Source organism: Mercurialis annua, linkage group LG1-X (genome assembly GCF_937616625.2).
Source record: "Mercurialis annua linkage group LG1-X, ddMerAnnu1.2, whole genome shotgun sequence".
Classification (NCBI taxonomy): Eukaryota; Viridiplantae; Streptophyta; class Magnoliopsida; order Malpighiales; family Euphorbiaceae; genus Mercurialis; species Mercurialis annua.
Window position 1 is genome coordinate 66,452,321 of NC_065570.1, and position 25,872 is coordinate 66,478,192.

The window sequence follows — 25,872 nt, forward strand, 5'->3', positions numbered from 1 at the left end:
AAAATGACACATAGAGAAATCCAAATACCTTTTTACAATTTACTTTGAAAATTGTTCCCAATGTTGTGCACAAAGTTTAGAATTATTTAGTTGTCCTCTACCTTTGAAAAATTGATTCATTATATGTTTAAAAATGGCTGTGTCCATTATTTTTGAGAATTATTCAGTACAAATGATGAAATGTGAAATAGTAGCTTAAACTTTAAAGCACTAAAATACAAACAACTTGTTCATTGTTGTTTTATTTTTTTTTTTCTCAAAGACAACTTGTTCATTGTTAGTATCAAAACGTAACTTATTTGTTTGCTAGTTAAATAACATGTAACACGGCCGTATATTCTTGAGAATATGTCGCATTAAGCTCATTGTATCATTAATCCGATGTCGTCCAGCGGTTAGGATATCTGGCTTTCACCCAGGAGACCCGGGTTCGATTCCCGGCATCGGAATTTTTTTTATTCGTCAATTCTTATATTTGGAATCAAAATTTGTTTAGTCGTGACTTTTAACTTTTTTTTTCTTGAAAACAATAAAAAATTTCATTACTCATCTGGTAAACCAGCAGGAGACAAATGAAGACATTATTAATAAGTAATCACAAGATTCACAACAGAACCATAGCTATCTGTATATCTGATAAATACGGATTCAAGTTCAACACAACATAACTAGAGAAAATAAATAGAACTAGCAAATTAAAACGTGATCACATAGTATTAGAGTTTTACAGTCTCTAATGCTACTATTCCTTTCTGATAACACTCATAATTGATAGCGCCATAATTCTTCACATTTCTGTATAATCTTGGTCTTTCTTCACTAATTAGTCCATCCACAGCTCCGATTTCTTTCTCCACCTCTGGTTCATGGAATAATGCTATTGATAACCTCAACCTTTCCGTATTCGTCACCACCCTGTGCATCGGACTTTTGAATATTCCATTACTCATTATCTGCATTTTTCATATAAGAATCGGTTAAGAAACAATCTAGTATTTGAGAATCGATTACTTAATCCGGCTTGGATATAATAAAATGTTCATGACCATGAAGAATTAATTAGCTTGGAAAAATAAAAATACCTGCATTTGATCTCCAAGATTGACAACAAAAGCATCAGAAATTACAGGGACTCGAACCCATCTGTCATCAACCAAGATTTGAAGACCTTCAACTTGTTTATCTTGCAACAGAACCGTAATGCCTGATCTATCAGTATGAGGTTTGACACCGAGTACCAAATCAGGCCTTGAACATTTCGGATAGAAATTGAATCTTGCTTGCATTAGTGACGCCTCACCAAACTGGCTGGAGAAGCAGTTTTCTTCCAGATTTAGTGATCTTGCCATGGCCTTGTACAGAATTTCCATCATCTCCTTTATCTTGATACTATATTCGTGCAAAAAAGCACTGCAAGAAAGTATTTCAATACTTCTTGAGAATAATACTATAACAAAGGTTATTTCGTCCCTCGATCTTGAAAGATCAAATAAGGCCACATTTGTCGTTTTTCACAAAAACACCTTCAAAATTGGTCTGTTAGCCCCCTTTCTACCACTCAGGTGAGGCGACAGAAAAATAGATGTACAAATTGGAGCTGAGGTGACAAAAAACTATTAAAGCACGATGTACAAATTGAAGCTGAAAGGGTATAACGAGACAAATCGTCAATTTTAAGGATGTTATTGTCCAAAGTCACAAGTTTGATCTTATTTAATCTTTTGTGTCAAGTTCAAAAGGCAAAATGAACCATTGTTGATAAATACTACTACTAAATAAACAATAGCAAACCTGCTAATATTATCATCTTAAATTTTAACTCCGCTAAAATACATCTTTGACTGGTTGTTTGTTACTGAAACAATTTTATTAATTTTACAAAACTAAAAAACTTCATAACTCTTTTTTATAACGCAGAACAATTACTTGTAGCAGTTGTAAAATTACTTCTAATTAAGCTAGCATTGTAACCATTGCCATATTATGCAGTAGTGTTATAATGAATAACCTGAAATCAGCTGGTGTTTTCGGCCAAAGATGAATCCTCCTTTTAGCTTCAGGAAATACCCTAAGACTAAGGCGATGAGACCAGTCAAGAACTTGTTTTTCTGAAACTACCATATCGCTTCCATAGCCTTCACTTTCATTAGCAGATCTGCCGTATTTTTGCTTCTCTTCTGCTGGAAGCTCGAAAAACTCACATGCCATTTCTCGTATCTTGTCCAGAAATGAACCCGACATTCCGTGTCCTATTGCCTGAAATCACATTCACAACCAATAAAAGGGATATTTTTACAGACACTGCTACATTATATGTCAACGACAACACGAATTTAGTAGAAATTTCAAAACTATAGCAATAGCATATACGAAAAAAGAAAAAAACTTATAGTTGCCCGACAAAACCTAATATAGCAGAAGCCAACTGATCATAATAGAACAAAAACAATCTCATCAGTCTAAAACCTGGAAGCATCCGGTGGAGGTGAGAGCTGATCTTAGAGTGTGCAGAGCAGATTGAACCTCAGTGTTTGTGTTATCATCAGAAATTGAAGAGAAAAGGCTGATATCGATAACCGGAAACGGAGATGAAGAAGAAGACAAATCTGAGGGTGCAAAACTGCATCCTTTGACTATATATGCTGACGGTGGTTCTTCATCCGCCATTGACATAGCTTCAACACTCTTTGAGAGTTCTGTTGCCATTTTTCACGCCCAACAAAATATGAAATCAGTGAATACAGGTGATTAGTGATTGGTAGCAAAGTTGGATTTCCTCTTTTAGAACTGTAACTTATATGATTAAATTATTTTATAATTTTACCATATATACTGATCCACAACTTATTAATTTTAGTTCATTTTTCTTTTCTTGTGGTTTGTTTTTTTGTAGTTTACTTTCACATTTTAAAGAATGCTTAAATGTCGTTTGGCAATTTGCTTATGTTATGAACAATGATTGACACAATTTGTTATTTTATTATAAAAAAGAAAATAAGCTGCATTTTTAAGATATAATTGCCGGCCAATCTTTGAAAGAATTCAACAAGGCTAAGCCAGATCCGCCATGTTTGTCTGTGGTTACTATATATTAATTAGTATATAACTTGGGCTATGCTCCATTCATTATTGATTAAGATTTTTAAATCAATCCATATAAATTGGATCTTTTAAATGTTATTGAGTCGAATCTAGTCAATTCGCAAGCTAGACAAATTTAAAAAAAATAAAAAATTAAATTCTAGCTACTCATATTGAATTCGAGTTCAAATTTAACCTAGTCGAATTGAGTTTAAACATCAAAATACATGCTTAACCTAAATGAAATTTGATTAATTTATTTATTTAGTTAAATTTATTTATAGTAATATTCTTACGTTGTATTAAATTTTTTTAGATTTTTTATATAAATACTCACATTAAGCCAAATTAAAGTAAATGTTTTACTCATTCTATTGATTCCAAACTCGAGCACCTAAAATAAGATTCTACGGGTTTCAAATTTTATGTTTCAACTCCGATTTATCACACTAATTGTGTAACCTTAGCATACTATTGGAAGTTCAAAAATCAATGAAGGTTTATTTTATCCTTTCAACTTGGCTCAAAGTTTGTGATTTTGAACAAACAAATCATCAAATTTGATATATTGACTCGTTTTATCCATTTAACTTCAAAGTTTCCAATTGATGTCGAAGGGGTAAAACATGCTAGAATATTAACTCTGAGGGTGATTGTTTTTGAAATTGCGAATTTAGCCTTATTTGATACTTTTTATCGAGTTTAAATGGCTAATAATCACCGACGGTTCTCGACCTTTGCTCTAAACTTCCGTAAACCCCCCAACCTTTCAAAAGCTTCCCTAAACCCCCCAACCTTTATGGCGGCGCTCATTCACGGTCCTTATGGACAAAAATACCCCTAAGCGCCGTCTTTTTTTGGCGGCTACAATTCTAAAAAAAAAAGACGGCGCCACGTGTCATCTGACATGAGGCAAAATATCTAAAAAAAATTGAAGAAACCTAAAACACCCTTACAACTATTAAAATTTAATTAAAACAAAAATAAAAAATCAAAGCAAATCAACCCATTCAAACCACTAAATTATCGAAACCAAACCACCACAACCGAACCCGCCTCCGGTCATCTTCTCAGGTGAGAAAACGACCAAGCTCGTCGTCTTCTCACCTGAGAAGACGACCGTCTTCTCAGGGAAGACGAGCTGCTGCTCGTCTTCTCCGGTTGTGAGAAGACGAGCAGCAGCTCGTCTTCCCTGAGAAGACGAGCTCCGTTTTTGAGAAGACGAGCTCCGTTTTGTCTTCTCCGTTTTTCAGAAGACGAGCAGCAGCTCGTCTTCTGCACATCTGTTCTTGGAGAACAGATGTGCATCTGTTCTCCAAGAACAGATCTTGGAGAACAGATTTCAGATCTGTTCTTGGAGAACAGATCTGAATCTGTTCTTGGAGAACAGATTCAGATCTGCTCTCCAAGAGCAGATTCCGATGGGTCGGCGGCGGGTGCGGTGAGTGGTTCGGGTTGGCGGGCGGATTGACCGTGGGTTGGGTTTGATTAAGTAAATTTGATTTGGTTTAATTTTTTAGGGGGTATTTTGGGTGTTTCAATTTTATTTTGACATTAAATGACGTGTCAATTAACATGTGGCGCCACTATTTGTTTTTTTCCAAAAAAAAGGACAGCCGCCAAAACCAAAAGGGTAGTTTCGTCTATAAGGGTCGTGAATGGCGCCGCCACAAAGGTTGGGGGGTTTAGGGAAGCTTTTGAAAGGTTGGGGGGTTTACGAAAGGTTAGGGTAAAAGTCGAGGACCGTCGGTGATTATTAGCCAGTTTAAATAGACCTTTGTTTTATGTCATAAAAAACAGATAGACCTTTGTTGGTTATAAAAATAGAGTAAATACTAGAAATCTAGGGCCTAATGGGCTAGTGAAAGAAAGAAGAAGACAGAAGAAAAGCCCAGGACAACAAATATAGTGACAAAAATGAGGAAGAAGAGAAATTGAGGAAGAAAGGTCCAGCGTGGGCAGCTACAGTCCTTGCATAATTTCGCATGGCTTCCTTCTTTTCACCTGTCACATTACACGAGAAATTCTTTACATTACACCAAAATTCACCCTCTTCATTTTCCCTTCTTGTATAGACACAAAAAATGGCAAAATTTACACTTGTTCGTAATAACAATAAGATAGTAAACAACTTTTGCTTTCTTTCTCACCCCACAAACACAAATTCAGCAACCCATGCTTCTTGCTTTAATAACTCATCTCTCAGGTTCAAGAATTTGCATTCCGCGAGAATCTTGAAATTCAGGGTTTTGTGTAGTGTTAAAAGAAAGGAGAATGTTAAAGAAAGTGAGAGAGTTGCTGATGCTCTTACTGCATCATTGGAGAAGACAGGGGCTCAATTGGGGAATGATATCAGTGAATTAGAAGAAGTGGGGTTTGATTCAAATTGGCCTCCATGGAAGAATGTTCCTCAAAGATATCAACTTATTGGCGCCACTTCTCTTGCTTTTGTTATTTGTAATATGGACAAAGTAAGTTTTTTTGGTTCTTAAATCATCTTTTTAAGACAGTTTAATGATCAGCTTATATTCTGAATGGGGGGTCTGGGCGGTTATTTAATCTTTGCTCTGTTAGTTATTAGCTTCCCTTTAGTTGAATATTAAATTGTACTATCTTTTAAGTTTTGTTAAATTGGGCAGGTAAACTTGAGTGTTGCAATTATTCCAATGTCTCACCAGTTTGGGTGGAATGCATCTGTGGCTGGACTCGTGCAATCCTCCTTCTTCTGGGGATATGCGCTCAGTCAATTACCCGGCGGTTGGCTATCCAAGATATTCGGTGGGAGGTTAGTTCATGGTAGATTATTATGTTATATCTTCCCTTTCATATTTATATGCACTACATTTGTTTGACGGTCCTTTAGTCTTAGAATATGTCATTTCTCCAATAAAGAAATACATTTATAGAATTCAGAAGATTGATACATACAGTTTGCATTTGCTTTGAAACAAATTCAAAACTGAAGTGCGTAAGTTTGGTGACTAGAGTGTTTTTGAGAAGTGGGCGCTAGTTGTTAGTCAGTCTTTTTTTTTTTCTTAGTTGTACAATAGATAACAAGTTAGTTTTGTTGAAAATTGAGTTTGAATTTGGTACGAGTATATCTATATTTCATCCACCACTATAGTTACCTTTATGAGCTTCAATTATCTTGAAAACAGAGGACTAATTGGGATAATAATGTGATTCATTCTTGTGTCAATTTTTTCAGTTAACTGCGATATCACATAATCATTTGATATACACATATGCTTCTTTTCCATTGAATTTGTACTTTTATCCTTTCTCCTTTGCTCTAGAATATACTGATATGTGCGATAAGTCATATCTACCTTAACTTTATAGTGATAATTTCCTCATGCAGGAAAGTTCTTAAGATTGGGGTATTGGTTTGGTCATTAGCAACTGCACTTGTTCCTTTACTTGCTGGATTTATGCCTGGACTTTTATTGTCAAGGGTTCTGGTAACTCCTCGTTAAAATTGTTTTTTTAACTGACTTCTATAATTGAATTGTGTTCATCGCAAATTTGAAGGTTTTAATACATGTTTTTGATAAGTGCAACAAATTGTAACATAAGGAACTTTGGGTTCATTTCCAGTGTACCAAATACGTTCTTTTGGATCTTAATATACAGTCTCATGCCTCATGCAAGATACTTTGATCAAATCTCTCCTTTTTAAGCATTCCTTATGTAGTGTTATTTTTCTCTTCCGAATCTAGGTTGGTATAGGAGAAGGTGTTTCCCCGTCCGCTGCAACTGACCTTATTGCCAGGCATGTACTACAACAATTTTGTGATGTTCATATTAATTTTTTTTACATTATTATTTATCTTATATACTCTTCGACACGCTATTTGGCCCACCACTTGTTCTTTTATTATTGGCCTTACTTTTTTTTTCCTCGAAAAAAATTCGTATCATCTGCTCTTTCATTTGTCTAAGCCTTGTCCATCACATTTTCAGATAGACTAGGTATGTATTGTTTTGTTAATTTGCTTTGGGTTAATTCCATAAAAAGTCATGACCTTTACACGAATTTTCATTTTAATCACGACTTATAAAAATTGCCATATAAAACCATGACCTTTCATTTTTTTTCAAATCTATCACCGACTATTTTTCCGGTGAATTTACCTTTCATTTTTTTTCAAATCTGCCGGATTATGGTGGCCACGTCATCAAAAATACACTAAAAATTGGTTTGATGATAGATTTGAAAAAAAATGAAAGGTCGTGGTTTTATATGGCAACTTTTAAAAGTCGTGATTAAAATGAAAATTCGTGCAAAGGTCATGACTTTTTATGGAATTAACCCATTTGCTTTTCTGCTCAAGAACCTGTATTTCTTGACCATTAATGTTTTCTTTGCTTGAACATAAAATGGAACTCAAAAAAGCTGAACTAGTCTCTATTGCTTCTTTTGTCGCATTTAATAGGACATTATTCAATCAAAAAATTTATTTCAGATTTTGTATCATGGATACTAACCCTGCTTCCATATAAACTATACTTTTTTATGCTGCCAGTATGAGCTTCTGATATGCGTAGTTCATTTTTCTCTTGTTGATAAAGCCCAAACCACATGCAGGTCAATACCCTTAGAAGAGCGCTCACGGGCTGTAGCATTTGTTTTTGGTGGACTTAGTGTTGGAAGTGTGGCTGGGTAAGTTTTGTGAACACAGCCTTATTGAAAACTATCCTTATCATGAAGAAAAACTGAGACTTATTTTACTGTGCACATAAATGTTAACTGAAGCAAGTTGAACATTTAGCACATTGACTAATGAGTTTGTTAATTAAGAAGAGGAACTAAATCTGCCTTTATTGAACGGCATTGAAATGAAGAAAAACTTCTCTTTTGTATGCTAATAGTGTTGTTGGGCAAACTTTATTGATATCCCTATGATACTTGAAATTCATGGTACTTTATTTTTGGGGTCTTCTTGATTTTAAAGAGCACCATTTTATCGCTTAGGCTTTCCGAGAAAGCTTTGGCTGGTGCTATATTTTAAAATTCGTCCAAACAAGTACTTATTCAGAAACTTAATATCTTTAAGCATTAAATCATAGTATCAATGTTGTTGAGCAAACTATGCAAACATCAATTAGATGTTTGCTACATATAAATGAGGACAAGTTTATTCTACTGTGTTTGAATTTAATAACTGATTGGGTTTTACTTGAAAGTCATTGCTAATATTAGAGAAGAAAATTTATGCAGGCTTCTTGTGGCTCCTCCCCTCATTCAAAATTTTGGTTGGGAATCTGTATTTTACATTTTTGGCTGCTTTGGAATAGCTTGGTAAGTTGTTCCATGGAGTTCATGAATTCCTGTACTTATCTATGTTTGACACAGAACAAAAATGTTTCATATTGGTGCACTGCAAATACAGATACCTGATATATATTCCGATGTAAAAGTCCTATTGACCAAAAACTATCCATACATTTGCATAGACTATCAGTTACAGTCAGTCCTTTTATCTTTATCAATTTTTAGTCATAGATTTTACTCACTCAAAAGTTTTCAGTCAATTGGACTTATTGTGTTTGTAGTTTTTATGCTCTGAATCATGATATATGATGCTTGCTTTGGTTATTTTATTATAAAATTATTTAATTTATGTTGCTGAGAACTGACGGAGTTGAACTTTATTCTTTTGGTGCTACCAAATATTTTGAAGGCTTTTGACGTTTCAATCTGTGGAAGAGGGACAGGCTTTAAATGCTGCTGCTGCCACGGCAAGTGCGTTCCCTTATTTTCATTTATTATTGTTTAGTTAACATTAAAGTATTCCTTTTTATATTTTTTTTAAAATTCTCGTAATAGATTGTGCGTAGTCGGCTAGCTAATTGGCTTTAAATTTATGATTAAACCTGTCTTTTTCCTACCTCTCTATGTTTCTCTTTTAAAAAAAATGGATTGATGATAACATTATGTGGAACTTTCTTCTTGCTTTCAGTTGTCCTTGTCAATAATAAATGCTTTCTCCGACTCTTACTTTACATATTCCGTTATCGTTTGAAGTTGGAGAATCGGAGATATGTGCTAGAATAGCTTGAAGCCTCGAACCATGATTGTAATATACTAATATGTAGTAACTTGATTGCCTGCTAGAATTTTTTTGTCTGTTTCAGTTTTTCCTTAAACTTCTTTTTGTAAGTTGTATGATGGTCGTTGTGTAAATGTGTCCAACAGGACCCAAGTCTAAAAGTTTGGAGAACTCACAGAATACATCACTTCATGAGCTGAGTGATTCATTAAAGGTATGATGTTTTAATTTTTTTACTTCCTTCCAGTATCCTCTAAAGTATGCAAATGGCTTTGAAGTTTGAAGTGTGGTGTCTATGATTACTCTTTAATGTGTATCTTAAATAGGGCACTTCAATTGAACATGGCTGAGTTTAATTGGATGTTTAGTACCATTTTCTTAACCTTGATAAGAGTAGTTATGGCCTTTATTGTGTGCGATGATCCATCTTTCGAAATACTACGTGTTGGAATCTCTATTCATAATTTATGGAAATATAATTATTCTATCATTGATTTATTACAATTTCATAAAAAGTGATGATCAGACATGTTTAAGATTTGGCTATTGTGCAGAATTAAAGGGGATTGTAAACTGTTGCCAAAATCTTGCATCTGTAAACTTCTTATTTTTGTAAGGACGTTTTGTCACTGTAGGGTCTTATGGCTTTAGCATTAGCAAATGAGTACTTCTATAGTCCTAGATATATGAACCAGCTTTATTTTTTTTATTTCATTCCTTTTCACGTTGTATTGATTTTTTTTCATTTTTTAGTTGTATCTTTCATCACCATCTTTGTTCTTTTGCTGTTTATGAGGTTGTCTGACTCTCTTCTATGCTTATTGCATTCACAATACATTCCTGGGCAGTTATTCAATTTAGTCTGAATATTTATAGATCTAGACAGACATTTACCTCAGTTCTGAATAGTAAATAGTTTAGAAATTCATCTAGAAGTATGGTATGAAATGATCAGGAAAACCTTCACAGAATTTCTTTACTAGCTTATGGTGCATAAAGGGCATTTTGGTATGCTTAGTGTAACGAAAGCTAATGAAAGCTGACATTTGACCCCAAAAAATTGAAAGCTGACATCATATAGCTTCTGCATTGCTTTGTACCAACCTCCAGTTATTTTTGTTATGCCAGGATGTACCATGGAAAGCATTTTTCCAGAGTAAAGCAGTATGGGCGATGATATATGCTCATTTTTGTGGAGGCTGGGGCTACTTTACTTGTTTGTCTTGGCTTCCTTCTTATTTTAGGTAACTTTACTAGATTATTATAGACTCTTAACCGGCTTTGTTTTTCCTTTTCAGCACTTGTCTAGAATGTTATCCAAAATGATTCTTTTTAACATGTGCCTTATACTGCATACTAAAATTTCCTTGTCAATTCTCGTCAATGTTGAGGACACTTTTTCATCAATTGATATGCGATGCAGTGAGGAGCTGAACCTAAATTTAACAGAAGCTGCTGGGGTAAGTCTATAGATGCTTTAATTTTCTTAATTTTACATCTTTATGTTTACAATATTGCCTCAAAATTGACTAGGAAAATAAAAGTAATGGGTCTAATGCTGTGCCTTTCATTTACAAGCATTACATGGTTCAACATTGCATATATATAGGTCATCAATATGCTGTATACAATTTAGTTCAGATATATTCTTTAAATATGAATCATCCATTTGATGTATTCAAGCATTGATTATAAACATGATGAACTTTAGAATGTTTTAATTGCATGGTTTAACCCATCCACTATTGTGGTTTGTTAAGTCTAATCCTAAGAAGCTATTCTTCATTAAGTGTCTGAACATGGTATGGGCAAGAAATTTGATATTCTGATTGTTCTAATTTTTTGAATAATTTCAAAGAATTATTTTCATGTGAATATTTGCAAACTATTTCAGGTTTCCATCCTTCCACCTTTGGCTTCAGTTCTTGTGACTTACATTGCTGCGCAGTTTGCTGATAACTTAATTGCAAATGGAGTTAAACCCACTACGGTATGGAAAATTGCTGAACATTAGTTGTACACATCTGTAATTTTGATCCAAAATGTTGTATCAGTTATAATAATACAAAATTGGGAAAATATCATCACATTTTTCTTTGTGTGTTTGCTTTTCTTTTCGTTTATTTAAATTTTCTCATAGGTGCGGAAGATTTGCCAATCAATTTCCTTTTTGTCTCCTGCTGTGTGCATGACTCTCGTCTCTGTGGACCTAGGACTTCCACCTTGGGAGATTGTGGGGATTCTAAGTGGTGGCTTGGCCCTTTCAAGCTTTGCCCTGTCTGGTAATCAACCACAACATTCTGGAATTTACTTCAGTTTAAGAAACGTCAAAAGTGTTGCTGGTGGTCCTACATATGTTGTGGACTGAATAATTTGGTATTTTCCTTTTGAGCAGGACTTTACTGTACACATCAAGATATGTCTCCTGAATATGCAAGTATCCTGTTGGTACGTATTACGTAAGATTGTATCTCATATTCTTCTTGCGTATGCCAAAGATGCCGTTCCCCGTACCCATACCGGTGGCCGTACCCGTAGCCGTGTCCTATTTTTTGAAGAAAAAAAAATACCGTTCCCTGTACCCGTACCCGTATCGGTGCTTCATAGTTTCCAACTTAAAGCTTTATTTACATTGGCAATCTAAAGAACCATATATTCTTCCAAAATATATTAAGAAGCTTTTCCTTTTATAATGTTGACTCAGGGTATCACAAACACTGTTGGAGCTGTACCTGGAATTGTAGGTGTTGCTTTAACAGGTTTTGTTCTTGATTCAACCCATTCATGGAGTGTAAGTTGTCTCCTAACTCGACTATCTTTCTTTCTTCAGATTTTCATGATTTTTTCATAAACTGTAATTTTCTTTCTATTTGTATCACGCAGTTGTCATTATTTGCTCCATCAATCTTCTTCTACTTGACTGGAACAGTAGTATGGTTGGCATTTGCAAGCAGTGAGCCCCAAAACTTCTCCAAAAGAGAATAGTTTTGATCATGAGGTTAGCTTGGTTTTCCGTGTGCTCAAAGTGGAACGGCATTCAAGATGTTACAAATTCTATTCAATCCATCATATCTGTTGGTAATTGACCATGTTGTTCACTAACTAGGCTTGTTTTGTATATCAACGCACACCCGAAAAACCAAAAAGAGAAAAAAAACAAGAAAGATGGCCATTGCATCTTATATGATGTGAATTTTGATGTATAGCATGTAATAGTTAGTCTATATACGCATTGTTCGATACATAATTCTATATAGCATGTTGTAGAGTTTATCTATTCAGTCATAAGCTGGCCGCCCGACTATGTAAATGAACCATGACAACAACATTATGTTGTAACTTGTATCATTATTAGCAGAGCTGTATGACCTTTTGCTTCGTCAATGTTCATCATTTCCTTTCAGTCCATGAACTGACCTTTTGCTTTGTGTTTTATACAATACAAACTAACTTTTAAATGGCAATGGTGGAAATTCACTTTCTGATAAATGTTAACTTTACAACAATGTATTAGGTTACAAGTTCACAAAATGTACAAGTAATCTCATAATTTGCATGTATTCTATCTCTTATTTGATCAGATCATTTAAAAGGAATCAATTTTCCATTCCTCCTGCTGCTTACTTGCAAGCAGGAAGAAGATATGGCAAATGAACAAATACAATAGAGAATGGAGCAACCGTTATTGGCTCTGACGAGTTTACATGCATCGGATCCAAAGTTGGTATATCCCCATCCGAATTTAAATTTAAAATTTTCCCATTAAGTAGCATCCTTCGGCTTTGTAAATCTCCGTCTTTTGCAGTAAGATGATATTCATCTCTTGTGCTAGCTGCAGCGCCTTCAGGCAATTGAATGACCCTTGTTTTATTAGACCTGTGAGATATAAACGATCTGTGCTTGTGATGTCTGTGATTATGATGCGATGCTCCTTTGTTGTTTAGTGTAACCTGGACTTGAACGGTTGTGTTTTTGTCTAAGTTGATAAGCAGTAGTGTGATTCCTGTCTGCAAGGTGATGAATTTAGTTATGTCATGAACTGGGAATACTTGTTTGATATTTGCAGAATGTTGAACCACTTACAGATTCTTTTGCGCAATGCGCATAGGCTCTTATCTTCTTCGTCCCGGAAAAGTTCGTTGAGAGAACTTTTGTTCCCATCAATTTATGCCAAAGAAGGGCACTGCAATAAAGAGTAAAGTGAACCACCATTGTTTATAGAAGTTTTAGCGTTTACGGAAATAGAAACGGAATTTTGAAATATAGAACATAAGTTTTAGCTTCACTTAAGTTCTTATCATAATGAAAATGTACAATCATTTTCAGTTTCAGAAGTGTTATCAAAAATAAAAATGTAATAGTCGAAAAATTATTGTATAATATAAGTTTTGGTTCACTTAAATTTTTATATTGGTTATATACCTTTGGATGGGAAATATCTAGCCGTACTCAATTACCTGTAGTAGTCTGGATTGGGGACAAAGGTAGTTGTATCGAGTAGGCCATAGTTTCCACCAATTAATGTCTGTCTGCAGTATGTTTTTGTATCATAAACTGCCGACATTCCAAGCTGGTCCAAATACCTGTTCAACATCAGCTATGAGAACTAAAAATCTTCAATATAGCATGTTATCAAAATTTCCGTAATGAAACAGGGTGGAAATGTTATCTGATGTACCAGAAACTATACACAAAAGCATTCGAAACACCATTTCGGCCGCTATTGTAAGCTCCTCCTGACTCACCAACCCATGCAGTTGCTGAAGTTGCAGAACTCTTGAGGGTACTTTCAAGTTTACTAAAACTATCAATTGCGTTGTCAAGATAGGATGGATCAAGAATTTTTTCCAAGACACGTGGATCGGATCCTGAGAAATGAATTAAAATAAATATCTGTCATACTGAACCTGAGTTGCTCAATTTAGAGAAGTCTTTAACAAAATATACCTGGACCAAGATTGTATATATGGTGAGTGAGGGCATCTACATTATCTCCTGTTCTGTTGATGAACTCTTTGAACCAATTTTCTTCAAAGAATCCTCCAGGTGATAATATTAATGGCTTAGGTTCAATATCACTGTAAATATTTTGCACTACATCATGCAAAGAGATTGTGTCTAAAGCATATTGATCAGCTGCTACTCTAGTTCCTACTCCACTCCCACACAATTCATTCCCTGGCCAACAGAAAAAAAAAAGTCCCATTTGTAAATCACATAGCATACATACACCAATACATGACTATCTATGTAGCACGGAAACTTGTCAAGTCCTATATATCGGCGTTTTGTTTCTGTTTCAAAAACGCTTCCAGAACTTCACTTTATATTTATAACATACTCTTAAAGAAAAATATTGTTTTTCTGTTTTTTATTTTCCGATTCAACGTTTCTGGTTCCGTACAACAATTCAACTTGACATGAATAATGAGCACGAATAAAGAGTGTTCTTGGTTCTTACCAAGCTCCCAAGCATAAATAGAGTAATTCTTCTTAACAGTATAGCTTATGAAAGATTTAGCATTGCTGTAGTTCCAATTTCCAGCTGCAGAACCATCGGACTGTATGGATCGGCCAGTAAGAGCATTTAATCCAAATATAATTCTAGCCCTGAAATAAAACAGAGTAATTAATTGAACAATAAATTTTTCACTTACTAGAAATTAAAATTGAAAATTTTCCAAATATAAGAAATTATAGTTATGAATACCCTGATTTCTTGAAAAATGCATTCAATTCATCCCATCTATCCATATGCAAGCATCCCTTAGTAAAACTAAACATCTCAGTAGTATTTTTAACAAATTGGTTGCAAGGTTCATGATTCTCATCAGTATCATATATCACTTTATCTTGCAAAGTTCCTCCTAATCTCAGCTTCAATGGTGAAAAAGCTGAACCATAACCCAAAAATAAATTAAAAATTTAGCTCCATTTGCTAATTAAGAAAAAAAGATTTATAGCTCATACGTACCCTTTACAGCATTTAACAGAATGTTGTTATCAAGATCCTGCATTTAAATAAAAAAAAACACATTTTATCAAGAACGTATTAGTTTTACACATTTGAAAAATTACATACTAAAATTTACAAGAAAAATACCAGATTAATGAGAGAAGAATGGTCCCAACTACATCTTCCATAGTCACATTTCTCAGGTGGCCACCAATCCAAAGTTGCACAAATGAAATCTTCATCAGTTTTTGCAATGGAAGATTTCCCATCTATGAACACACTTCCTTCTATAGTGCTTATATTTTTATCAACCAGAGTTACAGCAGTTGATTGAGAGGTGACATAACTGAAAATAAATAACAGAAAATAGTACCCTTTTAGCAGAGATTGAAAACCCATGATTTGGATTCAAGAAAAGATTACGAGTTGAAGATTTAAATTAGTGTTGTTTCTTGAAAAATGGGTTAAGTGTTATTAGTAGGCATGAATGAAGAATGGAGGTGGGGGTTACTGTATTATTCTAGTACAGGAAGCTAAATGGCCCACCGAATATAAGATTAATGCAATAAAAGCTTAAGGATAAAGATTTGGAGTTTATTTCAATGTTACTATAACTTATTATTACAAGCTACTAAGATGCCTAATTTTTCTTATAGTACTTTTGTTTTTACTTAATTTTAGAGCTCTTTTATATTTGGAAGTTCTACATAATTCATAGTCTAGTCTAGAAGATATATATAAAATTAAATTCTTTGAATAAATAATAATTTTATTTGTTAAGTGACTCATAGTCTTTTAATTAGATTACTCATTAAATAATCTTATGAAATGTCTCTTTTTCTTAATAAAATGGTAATTAAAGAGTTTATTTAGTTTTGGTAGACGTTGGCTTTGTTGGTTAGAAAAATAGAAGGTTTTTTCCATTCAAAGAAACGCTCATGACTTTGCTTTCCTTCAAGAAAGTAACAAGTTGCCAACCAAACCAATCTTGAAGATGGGTGAACTTCAAAGTTGGGATCCACTTTGTGGTCACAAATTAAGAAAGTTTTTCAACAAAAGTTTATTTTGCTCATCAAAATATTATATAAGATAAAGTTTGTAATTTTAAATAAAATTATAATATGTTTAAAATTAATATTTTCATTTATTTTATCCGTTGATTGAGATAGCAGAAAATTATTAAAGCGTGGTGTACAAATTGGAATCAAGATGCACAAAAATTATTAAAGCTTGATGTATAAATGAAGCTGAAAAGTAGAACTAGGTAAAACTCCAAATTTAAAGGGTTTTTTTTTATTTAAAACTGTGAAATTGGTCTTATTTAATTTTTTTGTGCCAAAAAGAAAAATAAATTTTTGCGGGACAGTTTTTTCTAGAATTATTTATTTTAGGCAGTGTTTTCAAAACCATCTCGGTTCGACAAAAAAATAAAGATAAGTCTATTTCGGTTTTTCTCTAAGGTTTAGAAAAGGTTCAGTTTATTTGAAAAAAGGTGCAAAAATCACAGATTGTTGAATTATAAAACCAGCTCGGTTCGACAACAAAATGAAGATAAATCTACTTCGGTTTTTCTTTAAGGTTAAAAAACGGTTCAATTTATTCGAAAAAGGGCGCAAAAATCATAGATTGTTGAATTATTAAATGTAAAAACCGTCTAATTCTTCATTACTAGTTAAATTACGATTCATTTATTGAATTTTCAATATTTTACATGTTTAACATTTAGTGTTAATCATATAAATGGGGGGAGTTGTGGCGTTTGTAGACGACTTTAATCCCATGACCTAACTGAATGATGCTCATCACACATATCATTTGAACTATAACTCATTGGTAGTCGGGTGTTTATTGAAATTAAAACTTTAGCACCAAAATATAACATACATAAGTACTGTGTCTATAAAATCGAAAAAGGAAAGAAAAGAAGAAAGGTATCATAAAAATGAGAAGCATGTGATATTCAATTATTGATAATTCACCAATATCTAATATCTTTCTTTAGGTTCAAAGCACCAATCACTCTTTTTCCATTAATTATATGATACTATGTATAGACATAGGTCAGCCAAACTTGAAACTCTATTGAATTTGGATGTAATCTCATTCAACAGATATTAAAATGCCTTTTAATTTGATTTTTAAAATTGGCATCAAATAATACATTATGCAAATAACAATTATATCCGTAATGAAATACAAGTCTTGATGATTAAAAAAATAAACAATCTGAAATATTTTAATTTTTTTATTTCGATTTTATTACATGAAAATTTAATTTTATTGATTAATGTAAACGTAACAACAGTACTATTTCAATAGTCTAAAAGAAAGTACTGTTATATCAATAACTTAGGTCGATTTTGAATACGTATTGAATCTGAGTCTCTATTAAACTTTTTTGTACGTTTGGATATGTATTTTTTATTAAATTTTTATATGTCTCATAAAAAATTCGTACAGAACAATGTATAAATTTAATATATGGATAATACTTTAAAATTAAATGTTAAATCTAAACCAAACTTAAATCAGATTTGAGTTTGTTTTCAAACAAAGTAGATCCCAATTGAATCCGACTGGAAAACCCGCCCATGAACAAATATAGGGTTTATGATATGATATGGACTTTTTAAACGAGATATGATATGGATTTTTCAAAAAATACCTAACTTCTTTTTTGCAAAATTTAATTCTCAAACGCAAATTTTTAGTCATACCTCAGCAGGCGTCTCAATCTTTACTTTTTTATTCTGCAGTTTCAAATGGTTTCTAAAAACATAATTCGAAACCGGTTTAATGTTTCTTAAATAGTTTAAATGGGTTTCAAATGTTTTCAAAGAGTTTCTAAAAACACAATTTCAAACGATTTTAAATTTTAAAAGGTTTCAATATAGTTTCAAATGGTTTCTAAAAACACATTTTGAAACCGTTTCTATAATAGTTTAAAAAAAAAGGAATATTTTTATAAATCTTCAAAAAGAAAATGAGAAATAAATTTTCAAATCCGAAGTATTTTTTGCAAATTTTTTTAGAAGAAGATATTTTGACAAATGCTCTATATGAAAATGTATTCTATTCAAAAAGTTGGGTCGACTGCATTGGTCGTTGGCTAACTAATTAGCTTAAGATATGAAGCATCCTCTTGTTGATTTCATTATGATGAGGTAGCTTAACTAACATCAGTACCCATTTTGATAAACCTAATCCATTGATTCTAATTTAGAATTTAGAGAAGTGTTTGTCTGTTTGATAGCTAAAGCTTAGTTGAATAATTAGTCCTAAGTCCTAACCTACCACACACAAATTAATACTACACATTATTTCTTAAATATTCAAGCTGTTGCCCACTAATTCTATCTATATCTCTACACAAGGAAAATGGCTACACTATGTAGAATCATTAGCTTCTTACTTTTGACCAAAAAGGGAAAGCAAAAAGCATTAAATTAAACATTATTTGTTGCACAGTGGTGATTTGATCCATGTAGGTCTGCATTAGCAGCTGAGGTGCAATCCTCTGGTTTCATGTGGATCATAAATCTGACACTTCAGTGTATAATTACAATTACGAATTTATTGTGTGGAATATCAACCCCACAGTAGAAGAGATTTGAGATCTAACTAGTTCAATTTGTTCACATAATAATTCATTTTGATAAAAAACAACAACTAAGTAAATATTATATTCTCATAATTTCATATTTAACATAAGTCATTGATGACAATAATATTCAACTGAAGAGAAAAAATAAAAATCATAGGGTGAGTAGTTCATTTTTAAATATAACCATACAATTATAGTTAAATTTATGAAATTATGATAGGATACATTTTAAGATGTGTTATAAACCAGATAACCAGTTAACATTTTTATTAGAGTTCAAATGGCGACTTTGATTTTTGATGAATCGAACCAAACTGAATATAAATATTTGAGCGAATTACTCTGAGGCACTCCACATGTGTTATAATTCATAGTTTGATATCTTTTTTTTTTTTGATAATCAACCGCTCTAGTATTTCACTTTCAATTTTATTAACAATTAGGGATTATGTTAGTTCTGCTAATTACAATTTGACTCACTTTCAAATTAATTTGATATCCAAATTTAACATAAGATTGTAATTGTTTGTACAATTAAAATTAAGATACTAAATCGTTTGATTTTAAAATAAGAAGTACCAAACTACTATAAATTATGATATATATACGTGAGGCCTCACAATAATTTATTCTAAATATTTTACTTCGGTGAAATTTAGTTTTATAAAGACTCCAGTCTATTTGATTCCGTCAATGAAATTTTAAAAAGATTGATCGGTCGTAAATTTTAAGAGGTACCCTCCGTAATTGTTCTGTTAATCTTTTTTAATGTATTTACTTTACATCACAAATCACAACAAAAGGGACTAAAATGACAAAATAAAATTATACTGGGGACTGAATTATCATGACCTAAGAAGAGGCAACCTACGCTCCTTGATGCATTGCTGAAAGAACATACGTGCACACTTTGTGAGATGCGAAACACAAAATGCTGAGAAGAAAACCAACCAAAATCGAACTCAAAATCGAAGACAAAGAAGAACTCGAAGAAGCCCGCAAACGCGCCACCTCCTCCTCCTCCTCCACCACCACCGAAGCCGCCACTGCCCTCCACCTCCTTGATCGCATCAACCAAACCAATCAATCCTCCAAATCCAACCGCATCGGCCTTTAACAATGGAAGTAGAAGTGAAACTGCGTATTAAAGACGCATCCAATTTCACCAATCTTAAAACCCTCTTAAACCCGTTTCACATCAAAACCCATCACCAACAAAACCTCTTCTTCGACACTACAGCTTCAACTCTATCCGCTCAGCGCGCTGTTCTTCGCCTGCGTTTCATCAACAAAGATACCCACTGTGTTCTTTCTCTCAAGGCGAAACCTGTACTTGTCAATGGCATCAGCCGCGTGGAAGAGGATGAAGAAGATATAGACCCGTTGGTTGGCCGCGAATGCGTGGCTGATCCGTCGAAGTTGGGTTCGATTGAATCGAGGATTATTAAGAGGTGTAGAGAGGAATGTGGAGTTGGGAGTGAAACGGGGTTTGTTTGTTTAGGTGGGTTTGAGAATTTGAGAGATGTTTATGAGTGGAATGGGTTTAAGTTAGAGGTTGATGAGACTAAATTTGAATTTGGGGTGTGTTTTGAGGTGGAGTGTGAGACTGATAAGCCTGAGGAGGCTAAGATTGAAATTGAAGCCTTTTTAAAGGAGAATGGGATTGATTATAAGGATTCTGAGATGTCAAAGTTTGCTATTTTTCGATCCGGAAAGTTGCCTTAGTAAGTCAGTTGGATTTTTTGTGATTATAAATTATGGTCATTTCTTCTTGTTGCTGTTTGGTATATGATATTTAGGTGATCTTGAAATGATATGCTTCCTTGTGTTAGTAATTGATGTTTATGCATTGTTATGTTATTGGCAATTTGTTTAGTGTATTGTTGTTGGTTTGATAATTTCCAGCAATTTGATATTTTGGTTAGAACTCGAGGTGACTGTTTCCAATGTTTGAAGAAATAGCTTTGCTTTGCTCAATTTTTTACAGTTGCTGTATCATAGTTATAGCTTCGTAATGATTGAGACGGTAATTCTTCATCAATGACTTTTCTTTCAGAATGATTGACTGTTGATTCTTAGAAAAAATATTCTATTATGTATAGGCTTTTTTAATCCGCATACTTGTTTTATCATTTTTCAATTCTTATTTACAATTTCTTTCAGTATTGTTGGTTTCAGATGTAGTTAGAGTCGTATCATTTTCCTAAAGCATGTTGCTTAATTCTCGTTCACTACTTTGAGCCACTTTATCTTTGGATACAATTAATAGGCCGTCTGTTTATGTGTTAGCTCTTGGCTTTGATTGTCAATATTTCCTTGGCAAGAAAGATGTCAGTATGACATTTTGTTATGTGCATACATATTAAGGTGGTCTTATATTGTGAATGATTGTATCAATGTCCGAATATCCATGAGATTTTCAAACTTTTTGTGCAAGTTATTGCACCTTTATTTGAATTTAAATGTCCTTGTGGGTGCCTGGCTTGAGCTGGTTAGCGAGTATTGAGTTGCTCTATCTATTGCAAGGCTTAAGCCTTCGTTCTTTTTGCCCTCTCCTTGAACTAAGAAGGGGTGAAAATGAAATGGCCCTTATTAGAACACTGTCGAAGATAGTTCTAAGCTTTTGGGAGCTTAAAGTAAAATTATGATCTATTTAATTACTGACTTCTTCAGCTGGTTGGTAAAACCAAAACAAATGAGCAACTTGATCAGTTGGCCGAGTTTGGCGAGTACTGAGTTACTTTACCACCTCCTGGGATAATTTCCTGCATTCGGTTCATTGTCAAAATATTATCTTTGGATGGTTTGGTATATTTTTGCTGCTTTTCCGGCAAGTATAATAGAGCTGCTTCATAGTTTTGCATCTGAGGTTCAGAATTGCATCAATACGTTATCTTTTCTACCTTATGTTTACTCAGTTATCTAAAGAGTGGAGACGAGTAATTTTTTGGGCTTGCTTACAATTGAACTAGTTATGCCATTGTCGATTAGGATTTGATTGTAATAAACTGTGATACTCGCGCTGAAACTGGAACATAACATTCTGATAATTGTTTAATGCATTCTTCTGTAGGATATCCTGTTCTATCTGTCTCGAAGGACCCTGGAAAAGGAACTATGATCAGAGACTCAGACTATGGAGAACTTTGATCGTTCTATAATGTCACAAGTTTGTAATTGTTTGATGATTTTGCACCTTTCACATGCAACTGATGAGGAATATTGTAGTATTGTAATTCTCAGAAGTCTTTTCTTCAGTTTCTAAGTGACTTTATTTCCAAATTTTCAGTTTGATAAAATTATCATTCTATCATGCGTGTTTATTTCTTTCTTTAATAAAAGAGACATAATTTTGTTACAGTACAATTTGTTAGCACGTCTTTAATAATTTTTTCTCTGAAAAAACATTATTCTTTTCCGGTTATTGCAGAGTCTTTAATAATTTTTCTCTGAAAAAACATTATTCTTTTCCAGTTATTGCAGAGTCTACGAGACCACATTGCACTTCTAAAGGCACGACTCTTGAGATTTGCTACTCAAGTCAATGGATACAAATCTAAATCTCTCAGTTCGTCGTCCAAATGTTTCCCAAGCTATCTTTGTAGTCAATTTATAATTTCATTCATCCAAATAAAAGAAATGATATAAGCAGTTCCATTGTTTAATTAAAATAAAGTTAACATTGTACATCACAATAATCTGTAGTAGCAAGACACCAATGGTAGCAGAATACAGATTCATTAAGGACAAGGATAGTAAATTCTACTCTATGCAGACTCGCAATCGCAATTCTCTCCCCTACTTAAACCTAAACTACCCTATAAGACCTGTTAATCACTTCCTCTTCTTAGAGGGTGGCTGGGGAACCTCATCCTCTTCCTCCTCCTCCTCCTCTTCTTCCTCGTCTTCATCCTCTCCGTCACCATCATCCTCTCCGTCACCATCATCGTCGTCGTCATCGTCTTCATCCTCATCATCACTTCCTCCTTCACCATTGGCTTCAGGATCATCCTCAGGGTCTACTTCTTCCACCCCTTCACCGCCTGAAAAATCCTCATCGTTTGCATCATCATCTGGATCTGCATTATCTTCATCTGCATCTTCATCGTCGTCATCTTCTGTATCACTAGCATCTTTGTTTTCTGCATCAGGGCTTTTCTTCCTGAATAGTTGATCCATAGGAAACCTAGAAAAGAACCATTCAATCAAATCCCTCTCTCAAAGTACATAATTCAGGAGTAACGTGAGACTCAATTCAAAAGATTGTGTTTACCTCTCATCGATTGCTGTCAACTTTGGTGATGCATTGATATCATTCAACAGTGAGCCAGCCTGAAGATAACATATTTCAGATTATCAAATATTTAAAACCAATAGAACCCTACATGATCAAATTGATAATACTGTCCCATTGACATCTCCAACTGGCAATACAGAACATTCACACAGTAAGCAAAAAGCATCTCAAATAGGACATACTTGGGAAGATAAAACATAAGTAACTTCACATCCATTCAGCATGCTGCTAGCTGAAACTGCACAACCGAGATTAAAATCATGCTCGACGAAACAGAGCCAGATCTAAAATAAAAGCTAAGTCTCTAAGATATTGAAATCCAGTCCTAGGTACTGCATTTTCAATGAGAACAATTTCACAGTCTACAATCCTGAAATCGCAGATCTTTAACTGGAAATAAAATTAAAAATGATTCACCAATTACAGCAATATTTTGAGGGAAACAAATGGAAAATCAAATAGAAAATGCACTAAAAAGAAGAGAAATATCCCCTAAGGTTTACCAAAACAGCACAAAATCGATCATGACAAGAACAGCGAGACAAATTCAATGTCCTCCGAGCTATCAACAGAACATTATTTCCAAATGGTAAAAAGCAGCCTCATGCGGGCAAGCACAATCACATAACACAAACAACCAAGGCAACCTCATAAAAGCCGAACAACACACTAGTAAACAGTTATTTATGAAATAGTAAAAATCACCAAGAAGCTAGAACTCCAAGTAAGACCCCACTTCTCAAATCTTTAGGGTTTAACTATAGCAAATAAATGGGGACCCAAAACAAAGTTTCAATCGAAGAATTACTACTTTTTCCACATGACAAAATACATGTACAGCTAGATTTCTGTATATAACTTGGACAAAAGAATACCAAGAAATTTCAAAGTCAGTCATACACATTCAACCCTAATCTTATAAATCCAGTTCAGTGAACTCGAAAAGCAAAGAGGAAGAACAAATTAAAGTCGACATAGCAACAGACTTCAAAAACAAACAAAGATTACTACTAAGTGAAGAGTAAAAAGAAAGAAAGAAATGATGAGAATTTACCACATAGAAGAAGCAAGCAAGAGACTTAAAAACAGTCTCAACCACCATACTTTCCACAACAAAGCTAGCCCATATTCTCCTCTCAAGAGAAGAATTAGTGACACAGTCCACCTCCATTGCTGCCAATTTCAAAGAACAAACAACACTATAAAAAGACCAACAAGAATTGTTAAGAAATTTAAGAAAGAGGGGGGAAAATATTCAAAAAGAAAATGAGAGAGAAGAGACCTGTTTGGGTCTGGCCGTCTGGCTCCGGTTCGTGTAAACCCTAGTAGTAGTAGTAGTAGTAGTACGATCGAGGGTTTTGCGTCCTATTTTTTTTTTATTTCCAGATCTCTTCTTTTGCTATTTCCACATTACAAAATTCTGGAGTTCATTCAGTTCTGGGCTTCTACCTGTAGTGGACTCATGATTTTGGTATTGGAATTAGAAGTTTATATTTTCTAAAACATTTTTAAATTTTTTATATTTAAATAAAGACATATTTATTTTCTTCTCAAAAAAAAAGACATTTTTTATATTAGTGTCGTTTTTAGTAAGTCGTATATGACTCGTAATTTGACTTGTTTATTTATTCTCTTATTAATTACTATTAGTAAATATTTTTTTATTTTCTATCAATATTACAAATTATACCTTAATGTACCGACTTAGTATAAAGAAATTTCAATTTAAATATTTCGATTACATGTATTCCAATTCAATATGAGTCTACAATTATTATTGTTATCGTAAATTTTTTAATTACATGTATGCCAATTTAAATATTTGTCAAGCTTTTTCCACAAACGGTGCCAATTGATGGAATCTCTCTTCTCAACGGTGTTAACCTGCAAAACAGTTGTTAGACTGCTGACGGGACGGTGGTTGTCCAATGAGTATTCCGATACTTAAATCATTATATATTATTCGTAATTATAATTGAATTTATGCATAGACATACCTCAAGTGCTTTTATAGCGAGCATGGAGGAATATCTCTTAAAGTCCAAATAGGAAAGAGATCCCTACTTAGTATGTGAGTCTATTTAGGAATGAGTTTACTAGATAGGATTACACTTTCTAAATAGGAGTATAATTATGAGTATGAATGTGTCTCTCGTTCTTTTAAAAGATCCGCGTCTTCTCAAATCTTTTTCATTATCGATATTTTAGTTGAATTATATTCAGATTCTAGATATTTAAATATCCACATTCATATCTATTTATTGAATCATATGGAGTTGGGTCTTTTGTCTTTTAGGCGAGATTCTACTTTAAGTGGACGAATCTCATAGGACTCGATCTTTTTATCTCGAATTTGGTTCTTTATCATTCTTTGGTGAGTCTAAAGTTCATTTCGGTGGGCGAGTTCCACAAGACATGGTACGTAATACTATTATGTGAAACTGAGTTTCCATCATTAGTTCCTCCACAAGTAAGCTAATATATATGTATTTATACTTTATTTAATTTTTAGCTTTACTCGACAAATCTTTTCAGATCCTCGGTGAATCTCTCCGAATTCTTTTTTCATTTTATTACTTAACACACGTTTATGATGGAACACATATTTTTGACATGTATTATTACAATTGCCACATGTCCTTTAGTTATAGGGTTTTAATCATTATTGTCTTATTGGAATTCGTGCATGCATATGCTCAGTCTTGATCCTTTTTTTTCTGCTAAAAAAAATTATCGAGCTTTCTTTCTAAATATGGACATTGTCGTTCATTTTTAAACCTTTGGTCTTTCGAGCGTTGTCCCTTATCTTCCGTTATACTTTATCTCCATGTATTATTTTTACTTGTGAATTCTCCTTTAAGTTTCTGGCTTGTGCATTATT

The 25,872-nt window shown here is 33.5% G+C and overlaps 5 protein-coding genes and 1 non-coding gene across 8 annotated transcripts; 3 read left to right on the forward strand and 3 right to left on the reverse strand.

Annotated features, from left to right (window-relative positions):
• Positions 1 to 377: 377 nt before the first annotated feature.
• TRNAE-UUC (transfer RNA glutamic acid (anticodon UUC)) lies at positions 378 to 449 on the forward strand. Its single transcript has one exon. It is a non-coding gene; the product is annotated as a tRNA-Glu (tRNA).
• A 154-nt stretch (positions 450 to 603) lies between these two features.
• Positions 604 to 2,848, reverse strand: LOC126664330 (codeine O-demethylase-like). The gene is made up of 4 exons (XM_050356682.2): positions 2,467 to 2,848; positions 2,009 to 2,256; positions 1,083 to 1,410; positions 604 to 953 (listed from the first exon to the last, which is right to left on the reverse strand). Exons 1-4 carry the CDS (start codon positions 2,704 to 2,706, stop codon positions 717 to 719), a joined length of 1,053 nt encoding a protein of 350 aa, XP_050212639.1. The 5' UTR covers positions 2,707 to 2,848; the 3' UTR covers positions 604 to 716.
• A 2,177-nt stretch (positions 2,849 to 5,025) lies between these two features.
• Positions 5,026 to 12,542, forward strand: LOC126655619 (probable anion transporter 6, chloroplastic). Its single transcript, XM_050349862.2, has 15 exons — positions 5,026 to 5,552; positions 5,721 to 5,866; positions 6,443 to 6,542; positions 6,801 to 6,853; positions 7,670 to 7,744; positions 8,303 to 8,383; positions 8,766 to 8,827; positions 9,281 to 9,348; positions 10,263 to 10,378; positions 10,558 to 10,594; positions 11,029 to 11,124; positions 11,275 to 11,416; positions 11,530 to 11,582; positions 11,839 to 11,925; positions 12,018 to 12,542. The coding sequence occupies exons 1-15, from the start codon at positions 5,166 to 5,168 to the stop codon at positions 12,117 to 12,119; spliced, it is 1,605 nt and encodes a 534-aa protein (XP_050205819.1). The 5' UTR covers positions 5,026 to 5,165; the 3' UTR covers positions 12,120 to 12,542.
• Positions 12,543 to 12,585: 43 nt separating this feature from the next.
• Positions 12,586 to 15,671, reverse strand: LOC126655612 (heparanase-like protein 3). The gene is made up of 9 exons (XM_050349853.2): positions 15,238 to 15,671; positions 15,109 to 15,145; positions 14,845 to 15,028; positions 14,596 to 14,744; positions 14,082 to 14,312; positions 13,813 to 14,002; positions 13,592 to 13,717; positions 13,218 to 13,317; positions 12,586 to 13,141 (listed from the first exon to the last, which is right to left on the reverse strand). The coding sequence occupies exons 1-9, from the start codon at positions 15,487 to 15,489 to the stop codon at positions 12,755 to 12,757; spliced, it is 1,656 nt and encodes a 551-aa protein (XP_050205810.1). The 5' UTR covers positions 15,490 to 15,671; the 3' UTR covers positions 12,586 to 12,754.
• Positions 15,672 to 19,661: 3,990 nt separating this feature from the next.
• On the forward strand, positions 19,662 to 22,054 carry LOC126665320 (triphosphate tunnel metalloenzyme 3). 2 transcript variants are annotated; one of them, XM_050358084.2, is made up of 2 exons: positions 19,662 to 20,418; positions 21,768 to 22,054. In XM_050358084.2, coding segments are annotated over exons 1-2 (606 nt in total). In that variant the 5' UTR covers positions 19,662 to 19,813; the 3' UTR covers positions 21,769 to 22,054. The 2 variants fall into 2 exon arrangements, with proteins under 2 accessions (XP_050214041.1, XP_050214042.1); XM_050358085.2 differs by lacking the exon at positions 21,768 to 22,054 and having other exon boundaries at positions 19,662 to 20,419.
• A 280-nt stretch (positions 22,055 to 22,334) lies between these two features.
• Positions 22,335 to 24,384, reverse strand: LOC126654278 (phosphopantothenoylcysteine decarboxylase subunit VHS3-like). 2 transcript variants are annotated; one of them, XM_050348258.2, is made up of 4 exons: positions 24,274 to 24,384; positions 24,046 to 24,164; positions 22,968 to 23,026; positions 22,335 to 22,880 (listed from the first exon to the last, which is right to left on the reverse strand). In XM_050348258.2, exons 2-4 carry the CDS (start codon positions 24,160 to 24,162, stop codon positions 22,529 to 22,531), a joined length of 528 nt encoding a protein of 175 aa, XP_050204215.1. In that variant the 5' UTR covers positions 24,163 to 24,164; positions 24,274 to 24,384; the 3' UTR covers positions 22,335 to 22,528. The 2 variants fall into 2 exon arrangements, with proteins under 2 accessions (XP_050204215.1, XP_055960303.1); XM_056104328.1 differs by lacking the exon at positions 24,274 to 24,384 and having other exon boundaries at positions 24,046 to 24,184.
• Positions 24,385 to 25,872: the final 1,488 nt, after the last annotated feature.